Source organism: Coenobita brevimanus, chromosome 107 (assembly GCF_032717465.1).
Source record: "Coenobita brevimanus isolate Jiangsu-jjx chromosome 107, ASM3271746v2, whole genome shotgun sequence".
In the NCBI taxonomy this organism is placed as follows: domain Eukaryota; kingdom Metazoa; phylum Arthropoda; class Malacostraca; order Decapoda; family Coenobitidae; genus Coenobita; species Coenobita brevimanus.
In genome coordinates, this window is record NC_137060.1 from 29,271,533 (window position 1) to 29,284,165 (window position 12,633).

The following is a 12,633-nucleotide window of genomic DNA, read 5'->3' on the forward strand; positions in this document are numbered from 1 at the left end:
CCCCCACTGTGGGCATGAAGAGGATGAGATAACCCTCTGGCACTCGGGCAAGTAGATGCTTTTAATCTATCCTAAGCACTTACGCCAAGTCAGAATGGCTCTTATCTGAGAGTCCCGGGTTCGATTCCTGGCATAGTGGTGATATATTGGAAGTATTTGTCATTGTTGACCTGCCCTCTTTTTTCCCACCAAAGGATGGGTAAGACTGGGGTTCAAAAAGCAAGGAAAGAGAAAACATGATTGAGGGAAAACTAATTAACAGCATGCCTAGTGAAATGAGCCAAACACTCATTTTCTCATTATACAAGAACCTGAAGCTCTGACTTCACCTTAAATGCATAACCATCCACACATTTTTATTGTGATATTCTTCTGTATAGATATACTTTATTACCTGCCAGATAATCAGTCCATTAACTCAACTATCATGTTAAAAACGGGGAAATCAAACCCTCTTCATGTTTCCCTTACATAGTTCATCCAACAACCTTGGTCCTGTGTCAGTTTCCTTGTCTCATCAACTTCCATACCTTGCCTTCTTAGACATTCATTTGTCACATCCATCTACCTTTTCCTTCCTACCACACATCCTCCCAGCTTCAAAATCACCCACAACTACCATTTTCGTTATCCTGTTTACATCCATTCACTCTGTATGATCCTACCATCGAAGCACACTCTTCAGTGCCATTGTTAACATATATCCTTGTTCCTTGTCTTTCATAAATAACATTATTTCTTTTATCCATTCAACAAACTCTGCACATAATCCTCAATAACCCCATTTAGTTACTCTTAATTTTCATTCTCATGCCACACCAGTCTCACACTCACACTCATAATCTGCTTTCCTTCCCTGTGCTACTCTGCTTTCCATTTCCATTACACATTTACCCCTTTTTATTTTTCCTGTAACTGCAGTTGGTCATTTACACTCCCCACAAACTCAAGTTTCTCCATCCACTGGCACATCACACTGAGAGTCACCTTTCCTCTCTACAACCATTACTTTACTCTTATCAACATTATTTTCAGAGCACACTGCTCACTGATATTAACAAAACTAGGTACTAGTCCGCAAAGCTCGTATTCACAGCTAGCAGGCAACACAGCATCATACGCGTACTTCAGACTTCAAGTACAGTACTGTACTACACCCTTCACCATTCATTGCCATTCTCATCCCACTCCACATAACTTTATTTTAACTCTCACATTATTGCTTCAGATGCTCACCAAACATGCATCCACGTGTAACTTGGATGAGGAAGCGATCAGTCAATGCATCTGATTATCAGGAGTACCTGCAGGAGACTCAGCGGGCACAGATGACCAGAGGGGAGGAGGATGACTGGAAAGACGATGGAGAGGATTGGTTGAAGGAAGACATTTTGGAGAATGAAGAGGAGGAGGAAGAAGAAAATTGGGCAGGGGAGGAGGGCTTTGAGGATGATGAAGAAGAAGAGGAAGAAAAAGATAAAGACCAGTATTCCTCCCATAATGTAAGTGAGAGGAAGAGTAGGACTGAAAAACGACAAGTTTTTGCACCAAAAAACAGGAGATATGAAACCTGGGCCAGATTTGTGCAGGAGAACCGAGAAGGGGTGGAGATCAGCAAGGTGGTGGTTCGGGAGGAGGAGGCTGGAAGAAGATTTGGAGGGAGGGAGGAAGTTGTCTCTAGAGTGATGAGGAGTGCAAAGGAGGGAAGAGGGGGAGGCAAGAGGAAGAAAAAGAAGAAGAAGAATAGGAAGCAAGGTAAGGTGCTCTGTTTTCAGATATACTATTATTATCAACTAGATTGCAAAAATGGTGTACCGTATTTGAATAAGTCTGAGAATGGAAAATGGCATGGAAGGCCAAGGAGATAGTTGCATATGGTAAGTGTTGTTGGAGAAAGTGAGGTATAGAAGTTGAGGAAGCAAAACAGACTAAATGAAGAATGGAAGTAGGTGAATGAAGATTATTTTATTCAATTGATGGAACACTGCAGTTACCAGAGGATTACTTTATACAACTCACCTCCCAGTGATGCTAATACTTTTGCTCCTCCCTCTCATTTACTTATTTCATTTACCATATTCACATAGTTTTGTTTCTTAATGTATTTTGAGTAATTTTCTTTCTTGACACAAAAAGCATACAAGAGAACATACTTACTAGAAAGATTCCTTTGTCCATGAGAATGCGGTTTTGGGTCTTTCAGAGTACTGTAATTAGTTGTGCCTAGCTCCAGTTAAGGTATTTCACTCTTCAGAGATTCCCCATTAATACATTTTTTTTTTCCTAATATATATAATAATGAGACTGGTCACCCTTGCCTTGAATGTCAGGACTGAGTAGCCTGGCCTCAGGCATTTATGCTCCTGATAGGACAGAGAAGGATTAGATGGTGGCTGGATATAACTTTGATCCTCAACTAGACAGACTGCTCACTTAGGCTGAGCAGTTCTCTAATGTCCAGCAGATGGAGCTACTCACTTTCACATGTCACTGCTTGGACAGTAATATCATTCTGTCCATACTGAAATATGGTAGGGTTAGCTCATTTGGAGAAGGTGTGATGGTAGTAGTGGGGAGTGCAGTTAATACATGTAGATGGACTTTGTGGAAGATCATTTATGTCCGTCTTAATGGATTTCGTAATCAGATGCTAACTTCTTCCGGTAGCACCACACTGTGAGGAACTAGCCAAGGAGCCATACCTTCGTGTGGACATTGTGCGGCCAGGGCGAGACCAGAACTACACCTTCTCGGCCGGTGCACGGGTCAGGGTCACCTGCCTTTACGGTCATGGTCTCAACCTGGGCAACAAGACTGCCAAGTGCTCCAGGGGGCGGTGGAAGCCCATGAAGCCAGAGTGTATTTCATGTTAGTGATTTAATTCATACAGTCCTGTTTTTAAACCAGAGGCAGCTATGCAAACTAAGATCTTTAAATATACGTACATTCTTGACTACTGTACTATGAGGGATTATTTCAGTTTTATTCGGTCTACCAGACTTTTTTTTAACCAGAGGGGTTAGATTAGGCTTTAATTAGGTCCTTCACTACTAGAGGTCCTTCCTTAGTAGAATTAAATTGTCAGGTTCCAACAAATATAAAATGAGAGAAGAATGATTGCATCTAAACAGGTAAGTTAAACCTTTGACGGACACAGTTACACCAATATTCTTAACCTGAAGATTTGTAAATCATAGGCAAACTTTCATCTCCTAAGGTTTTTCTTCTCTCTTCTTGCATGTCTTTTATGGCAAATGCTCAGACGAAGTTGTATCCATTGTGCAATCTCTCCACACCCTCCCCTGTGCTACACGAGCATCTGGTAATGCTCATGACCAAGCTGTCACACTGCCATATTGCAGAACTTCTGCCTATCAGATTTTTTTTTTCACCCTAAATTGCATCTCTTTGGAAATCGCTTCTTCAGAGTGGTTTCCCCCTAAACTGCAACCAACGGTTGTTCAAATCCAGCTGTTACAGATTTTTTTTAATGAATGGAAGACACCTGTAAATCAGGTGTATGGGTTATTTTCTTTTTTTTAGTCTTTCATTTTTCCTTCTCCATTATCTTACTGTTCAAGAAAAAAAACTCATGTTTATCCTTCAATGTTTTTCTTTTACTCCATGTTTTTTTTTTTTTTTTTGCCTAGCCCAGGATTCTATGCTCCTCATGGGGCAACGTAGGATTGGATGATGGATTTTTTTTTTTTTTTTTTACTCATCTCCATTCTCCTTCCATAGTACCATGCTCAGTGCCAGACACCCCTAATGGCCAGCATACCTTCAATGGGGCTGAGGTGCCAAGAGGAGCCACCATTGGACATGCGGAGGTGGTGCGGCTATCATGTACCTCAGGTCATTCAGTCTTAGGATCGGACACACTGCGCTGCTGGTATGGCCAGTGGACAGTTACAGGCACCCGTCCTCGCTGCAGCCCAGGTGAGTAGGTTCTATCACAGACTAAAGAGAAAGGTAGAAGGAGCATAAGGGATAGAGTCTGAAAACCTGCTAAGGAATAGATAGTTGAAGTGTTTGGTAGGGTTGAGTGCACTAGTGACTGGAGGTGACCACTTAGGTGAGTGAGTGAAATGCCTATTGCAGGAGTAGACTATTTATATAAAAACTGTCTTGCTACCTGTTTTCTGAGCAGACCATATTGGAGGGTAACATGCCTGAAAACTGAGAACCTCAGGGGTGAGCTGCCTGACACTATACCACAAGGATGTAATAGTGGGTGGATTGATGAAGGAATGCTAAGAAATCTGTAGAAGTACCTGTGCCAGGGTACCTGAGCTAACACTAAAGCCTCATTTTCATGAGGCTCTCAGATCGGTTTAGACCAGCCCTGTGGCTGTTCTGGCAAGACAGTTTTAGACAAACTAGACTAGTCAGGACTGGTCTAAAGTGGTCCTGCCCAAGAACCTAGACAGGGTTTACCCAGTCCTGTGCACAAAAGGATGTGCAGTAGCACTGGGCAATGAGGGCAACCACAAGCATCCTGTGCCTTTTTTTTTTTTTTTTTTTTTTTTGGGCATAGGCTTCACAGCCTGCTCTCAAGGCCCAGTAGTCCTCCTACATACCATACACCTCTCTACATGTCACCATTTTGATGCCAACACCCATCGTCCATACTGAATACATGCTAGGGCTGTCTCATACAGGACTGGTGTACTGGTATTAGCGGGGGTATTTTTACGACATGTCAGCGGGTCTTCTGGTAGATCAGTAAAATCTGATTTCACGAAATCCAAATCCTTAAACTGTTCCCTGCCCCAGCCGGGATTTGAACCTGGGTCCGGTAGGACTGCAGGCCACCTCTCTACTGACTAAGCCACCACAGAAAGAATGGGAAAGGTGGTCGACAGAAGTGCTGTGAAAGATAAATATTTTTAAAATTAAATTTCACACAAATGACAATCAGCACTGACATGGGACAGTTATATAAATGTTGATGCTACTTGAAATGAATACTTGTTTAAGCCCAGATTGAAAAAGTTACCAGTTATGGCTGAATTAGTGACATAATAATGCTTGGAGAGAAATGCAAAGTTTGTGAATCTCTATGGATTATTATAATATAAAGACGGCACTTACGGCTATTTCTCAGTAATAATTTAATTCCTTAAGAACAAGTACCGCAGCCTTCATCTCTGGCTGTAACAATTCTGTTTTCACTGAGAAGGGAAGCTGCACTTTTATTTCACTTTATGGTTTAGTAAAAACACATTATCATTTTTCTGATAGTGACACACTGGCGAGTTGTCACATTTTTTCTTTTATATGACATAGAAACTGCTATTGTGTAAGCTAATAATGACTGTTTATAGTTAAATTGATTTATTATCATCCCATTCCTTCTGTTTACAAAACTCAGATGATTCCATCATAGCCCCGCCCACTTGATCCTCTAGTCAATAGGTGCAGCATTAAGGATGGTGCTGGTCTAAAATCCATTATCATGAGCATGTAATAGGTCCAGAAAGCTTAGACCAGTTATGACTGGTCCGGAAAACCTCACAAAAATGCTGCTTAAGCCAACACTCCTTGTTCTTTACCAACATAGGACAGTGGGTAGGGTGATTATTGCAGTGTGTGTACTATTCTGCTTTGCAGAAACAAAAGCTAAATGAATATTTGTGACCCATTGCACTGGAAACTCTTTTGATAAGTCCCCTTCTTTTTATACTTTCCTTTTCAAATTTCAGGATTTTATCCACATCATTCATTACAGTAGTGGAGATGGGTTGAAGATAATGATGATGATGATGAACAGTAGCAGTAACCATCCCCTTATTTTAGTGCAACAGTAACCAGAACTTTCCTTCAATACAGTACTGGTAATTACTGCATAACATTCTTTTAGTGAAGTAACCATAGCCTTCCTTCAATACAATAACACCAACTCTAACATTCCTTTAATACAGCAAGCACGTACAGTATACCTTTCTTTCAGTGCAGTATTCATAATCTTCCATTATTTCAGTGACAGTAACCACAACCTTATTTCAGACCCATGCAAGCTTCCTGAGATCTCCAATGGCACGTACACAGGGTCACTGGAACCAGGAGGCATTATTGAGCATGGGGATATAGCTGGGTATACGTGTGAGGATGGGTGGCTGGTGGGGTTGCCTCGGGTCACATGTCATTTGGGTCACCTCCGCCCTGGCCCGCCCACTTGTGTCACACCTGCTCAGGCCACCCATCATCTCCCACCAGCACCACTCAGTTGGCCGGATAGCTGTGAGTCAGATATGAAGTTAAACATATTAGCTTTATTTTTTCCTGCACCAATCAGTGGGTCAGATAGTCGTAAGTTGGATGTCAGGGTAAACATGATTACTGTATCATCATTACCAGTATGAAGCTCAAGTACAATATGCAGTTGTCATTGGCTTCTTTGTATCTTCCACATCAACATCATCATCATCATTGCTGCATTTGTCGATAGGTAGATTGGTGGGTCGGTAGGTAGCTAGGTTATAAGTGAATATTGTAGAGAATTGTTGCCACTGACATCAGTATTGTAGAGTATCGTAGATTTCTGCTTCTGCCAACTATAGTTTAGGAGTTTATAGTCTGGCGAGGCACCTCTGTCACCAGTAATGTGGGCCGCTATTACCAAAGTAAAGTAGTGAAGCATTGGATAGCATAGAGATTTTATCGTAAGTGAAAGTGACGTATAGATACTCTGGGGTTAAGGGGTTCATTGTGACACAGTTATATTGTTCAGTTATATTGCTCGCTGCCTGCCCCTGCAACAGACAGAGTGACATGACCTCGTAAATGACAACTAATCTCTTCACTCTCCTTCTTCCTCATACTGATATCCTGTTCTTTCTGACTCCTGCACCTGATTTCTGGGAATATATACCGCCTGGTTTTCAGCTGAGTGATGTGTGTGTGTGTGTGTGTTTACCTACTTATATTTACCTAATTGTAATATACAGGAAATGAGCTACGCTCATGTGGTCCCATCTCTGTTTCTCAATAAGTCAGATTTTGCTTTAAACTCGTTTAAGTTTTTAGACTGGATGCATGATCTCTTTGTCCAGGCTATTCCACAGGTCTATGCATCTATAAGGAAAACCATATTTCCTGATATCCTTCAAGCAGCTTGGCTTCTTCGGTTTCATTCCATGTCCTCTTGTTACTCTCTTATCCCATACGAACAGATCTCCTCTGTCAATCTTATCTACTCCCATCAGGGTCCTGAACACTGCAGTCATATTGCCTCTCTCTCTCTCTCCTTTCCTTTAAGGAAGGCAAATCCAGTTTTTCCAGCCTCTCTCTGTATGACAGATCTGCCAGACTGGGGACGATCTTGGTTGCTGTTCTTTGTATTCTCTCAATCTTATTTATATCTTTCTTTTTGTGTGGGGACCACACTGCTGCTGCATATTCTAACCTTTGGCAGATCATGGCCACTATAAATTTTTTCATCATCTCCTCATCTATGTAATGAATTTCTACTCTTATGTTAGTCAAGAGTTTATACATCTCTCTGACTGTCTTGTTAATGTGTTTTTCAGGTGACAAACTATCCTGGACCAACACATCCAAATCTTTCTCTTCTCCCGCTTTTGTGATTGGTTCATTACCCATCAGATAATTCAGTGATGTGTGTGTGTGTGTGTTTGTGTGTGTGTATTTACCTAATGGTATTTACCTAATTGTGATATACAGGAAATGAGCTATGCACGTGGGGTCCCGTCTCTGTTTCTCAATAAATCAAATTTTGCTTTAAACTCATTTAAGTTTTTAGATTGGACGATCTCTTTGTCCAGGCTATTCTACAGGTCTATATATCTATAAGGAAAACAATATTTCTTGAAATCTTTCAAGCAGCTTGGCTTCTTCAGTGTCATTCTGTGTCCTCTCGTTACTCTCTTATCCCATAAAAACAGATCTTCTTTGTCAATTTTGTTTACTCCCATCATGGTCCTGAACACTGCAATCATGTCGCCTCTCTATCTCCTTTCTTCTAAGGAAGGCAAATCCAGTTTTTCCAGCCTCTCTCTGTGCGACAGATCTGCCAGACTGGGGACCATTTTGTTTGCTGTTCTTTGTATTCTCTCAATCTTATTTATATCTTTCTTTTTGTGTGGGGACCCACACTACTGCTGCATACTCTAACCTGGGGCGAATCATGGCTACTATCAAATTTTTCATCATCTCCTCATCCATATAATGAAAAGCAACTCTTATATTAGTCAGGAGTTTATTTTTTCTCTCTAACTGCCTTGTTAATGTGTTTTTCAGGTGACAAACTATTGTGTGTGTGTGTGTGTGTGTGTGTGTGTGTACTGTCTGGTACCTTCCCATCACACAAGTTAACTGGCTTTCGTCAGTTACCCCATGTGTTTACGAGCAAGGGCGAATCCCTCGCGAATCTCTTGTCAAGTAATGGCATTTTCTCACATATGAGCGACCCGACCTGGGCCGACCGTAACACTTTTGAGAAGATTATATCTCAGCAACCACAGGGCTGATCACTGTGTGCTTTGCACCATGTGATAGCCCAATTCTTTAAGATTTGTTCTTTACAGGTTTGATCACACCCAGGCAGTGCATGTGGCACATTCCAAGTGCAGCATGTCAAAATGCATGGAACTTGGTAGGCAGGTAGATAGCCATCAATATACTTGAGGTATCCTTGGGGTGTAAGGTGACATTTATATGCTTTCGGATTTAAATGGCCTCGCTTGTACTTTGCCAACAAAGGTGTTTTACTGGTTGATACATCAAGGGATTCTTGATCATCTAGTACATCATTGACATATATTACCTGGTATGTGTTTGCATTCTTGATTGTCTGGTATGTGTTTGACATGTGTTTTCATTCTGGGCCAGAGGATGTGTACTTCTCTTCCTGAACACCAGACATTACATATTTTACTAGTGTTACAGATTGTGCAGTGACATACAGAGTATTAATACCTATAACTATTGCAGATTGTGCTGTGATGTATGAATGCCTATACATTGAAGGGATTGAAATTTAGTTAGAAAGCTGGTGATCATATACAGAATCATAATAGCCATTCTCTCTCTCTCCTGGTAGTGGGATATGGACGTGGAGATGTAACCTCGGGAGGTGATATTACGAGCATTGACCTCCCTGGCCCCCACCCTTCCTGTCCCCACCCTGCTGAGGTCAGGGGCACACTCATTTACAAAAATGGTCAGCTGCTGCATAAGGATGAAACCAGGTGGGTGTCAGAGGGCGCAAAAGGCTTAAATGTGTGTTTGTGGATGCAAGAGTGGGTGTGAATGTGTGCAAGAGGCTGAGATGGGTGTGTGTGGATGCAGGAGGTTAGTTGAATGCAAGACATTGAAGTGGATGCAATAGGTTTAGGTGGGTGTGAATGAATGTGAAAGGTTTAGGCAGGTGTGGGTGATTTCAATAGGCTTCGATGGGTGTGGGTGGGTGTAAGAGGTTCAGGTGGGTGTGGAAGAATGTGAGAAAGTTGTTTGACTGTCTGTGGGTGTACTGTACTATGATGTAAGTGGATGTAGGAGAGGTTTTGGTGGATGTGGGTGAATGGAGATATATGTTGAAGAGGTGCAGGTGTGTGTGCTATTATTTAAGATTGTGTTTGGGAGATGTAAATGAGTATGCAAGGCATTCAATTAGGTGTGTGAGAAATATTGGTATGTGTGGGAGAGTGGTGTGTTGGATAGGTACTGGTGAGTAAACTATGGTTTAAATGGTTGTAGGAGAGGCATACAGTACAGTAAATGGGTATGCAAGAGGTTTAAATGGGTGTGATAGAGGTGTTGGTAGGTATGAAAGAGAACAGTACAATATAATTGTGTATGTTGGTGTATGTGCTATGTTGTTCATGAATGTGGGAGAGATGTAGATGGGTATGCAAAAGGTGGCAGTAGATGTGAGAGGCCTCTAGGTGAATGTGCAAGAGATGCTAATGGGTGTGGGAGAGGTGTAGATGGCTATGCAAGAGGCAGTAGTGGGTTTGGGAAAGGTATTGATGTGTGTGAGTAACGACACGTAATTGGATGTGAACGAGAAGGTAAGGTAGGTGTGATAAAGGTGTAGGTGATCTGGAATTGTACTATATTTAGTTTTATTTTTTTATTAATTAATTGATTTACTTTTTGGGGGGCATAAAGGTCGATTTAGGAGAGGTGCACATAAATATACATGGTATAGAGGGAACGGGGATCGTGTTGAAAGGAGCTTGATTGTTTACGTGCTCGTAGAGAGGTTGATGCAGGGAATGGTTGTTGATATGAGGGCCGTGAGAGGATGATGTGGAAATCTGTCAGATCATATGATTGTGGTATGCAAGATCAAGCTGAGAGAAGTGAAGTGGACCAGGAGAGAGAGGAGCAGTCAGGGAGAAGGACTGAAAGTTGAGAAGCTGAGGATCAAAGAAACGGTAGATGAATACAGGACCAAAGTAGGGGAGGAGTTAGAATCAGTGAATTGGAATTAGATGGATCTGGACAGCCTGTGGAATGCATATAGCGAATGCTTAGTTAGGAATGCTAAAGCGGTGTGTGGTGTGTCAAGAGTAACAACAAAGAAGAAAGGTACAGCATGGTGGGATGACAAGGTTAAGAGAGCAGTGGAGGAAAAGAGGAAGAAGTGGCTAAAGTGCTTACAGAACAGGGGTTCAGTTGAAACAAGTACTTAATATAGTAAGAGCAAGAAACACGTAAAGAGACTAGTGATGAGGAAAAAGAAGGAGGTAAATGGCTATCTAGGAAGAAATATGAATGCGAATTACTCTGAAAATAGGAAGTTATTCTGGAAAGAGGTGCGGAAATGTAGAAGTGACAGCAGAAAGAAATGTGAAAATGTGAGGGATGTAAGTGGTAGATTATTAACCCATGGGGATGAAGTAAGAACCAGAGGGAAAGAATATTTTGGAAGCCTGATGAATGGGAATAGAGAGAGCAAAGTGGCTGTAAACATGATTGGTTTTTGAGGTGTGCAGAGAAGGAATGCTGTGCCAGGAAACATGACACTCGCACAGGTGAAAAACGCTGTGAAGCAGCTGAAAAATGGAAAAGCAGCTGGGGTTGATGAGGTGTATGCAGAGATGGTTAAATGTAGTGGAGAAAGTGGAATGAATTGCTTGTTGGAGATATGTTAGAATACTTGGATGAGTGAAATTGTGCCAGCAGAGTGGAAAAAGGCTGTGATTGTACCCCTGTACAAAAATAATGGTGAGCGAAGTGGGTGCAAGAATTATCGTGCCATAAGTTTACTGAGTGTGATAGGGAAGGTATATGGAAGAATTATTATAGAGAAAGTACGAGAGATATCAGAAGTCCTAGTGAGTGATGAACAGAGTGGCTTTAGGAGTGGCAGAGGATGTGTGGATCAGATATTTGCAGTAAGACAGATAGGGGAGAAGGCATGTAAGAAGGACTATAACGTGTTTATGGCATTCATGGATCTGGAAAAAGCATACGACAAAGTAGACAGAGAAGGATTGTGGAAGGTTTTGTGCATGTACAGTGCAGATGGTAAGCTGCTAGGTGCTGTCAAGAGATTTTATGATGGTAGTGAAGCATGTGTAAGGGTAAATGAGCATCTAAGTGAATGGTTCTTGATCGGTGTGGGAGTGCAACAAGATTTTGTGATGTTCCCATGGTTGTTCAATATATATATATATATATATATATATATATATATATTCTCCCTGCGTGTCAAGTGGGGTTGGTGGAGGATTAGTGCCCCTCCCTGTAAAACAATTAACTCTAAGCCCTTGGCCACCCTGTTTGGGATACATGGCATCTGGCAATGAATGAATATATATATATATATATATATATATATATATATATATATATATATATATATATATATATATATATATATATATATATATATATATATATTGATGGGGTGATGAGAGACGTAAAAACATGAGTAATAGAGAGAGGGATGATGTTGGTAATGAATTGTGATGGATAGAATTTCTCAAATTTGTTGTATGCTGATGACACAGTACTACTTGCAAATACTGGACAAGAACTTGGTCGACTAGTGCAGAGTTTTGTTGATGTCTGTGAGTGTCATGCCTTGAGAGTAAATGTAGAAAAGAGTAAAGTGATGGTTATTGAGAGAGAATGTGACTCCCAGTGTGATGTTACAGTGAATGGAGAGAGACTGGAATTGGTGAGAGAGTTCAAATACCTGGGTACAGTGACAGAAAAGAGAGGAAAATACACAAAAGAAGTGGAAAGTAGAGTGACACAAGGAAGGAAAGTATCTGGTGCTATGAAAGCCTTGATAAGAAACAGAGGCTTGAGTGTTGCAGCTGCATGAGGCTTACATGAGGGAGTGTTAGTGTCAACATTCACATATGGGTGTGAGACTATGGTATGGCATGAAAATGAGAAGTCAAGAATGAGAGCAGTGGAGATGGGACTGCTGAGGAATGTATGTGGAGTACAGAGATTGGATAGGATATGAAATAATGTTATTCGTGGAATATGTGGAGTGAGAAAGTCTGTGGACCCCAGAATCGAAGAGAGTGTACTGAGATGGTATGGTCTTGTGGAGAGAGTAGATAACAATTGAGTGGTGAAAGAGGTATATCTGAGTGAATTTGATGGAGGGAGGAGGCAAGGTAGGCCAAGGAAAAGGTGGAGGGA

At 41.3% G+C, this 12,633-nt stretch overlaps 1 protein-coding gene across 1 annotated transcript in view; it reads left to right on the forward strand.

Moving 5' to 3' along the window:
* LOC145416773 (sushi, von Willebrand factor type A, EGF and pentraxin domain-containing protein 1-like) overlaps positions 1-12,633 on the forward strand; it is a 70,426-nt gene that overhangs the window by 31,987 nt on the left and 25,806 nt on the right. Inside the window, exons 12-17 of the mRNA XM_080285694.1 lie at positions 1,229-1,375; positions 1,559-1,716; positions 2,668-2,868; positions 3,742-3,939; positions 6,010-6,243; positions 9,065-9,212. Coding sequence (XP_080141820.1) covers positions 1,229-1,375; positions 1,559-1,716; positions 2,668-2,868; positions 3,742-3,939; positions 6,010-6,243; positions 9,065-9,212 — 1,086 coding nt within the window. The remainder of the gene's footprint in view (positions 1-1,228; positions 1,376-1,558; positions 1,717-2,667; positions 2,869-3,741; positions 3,940-6,009; positions 6,244-9,064; positions 9,213-12,633) is intronic.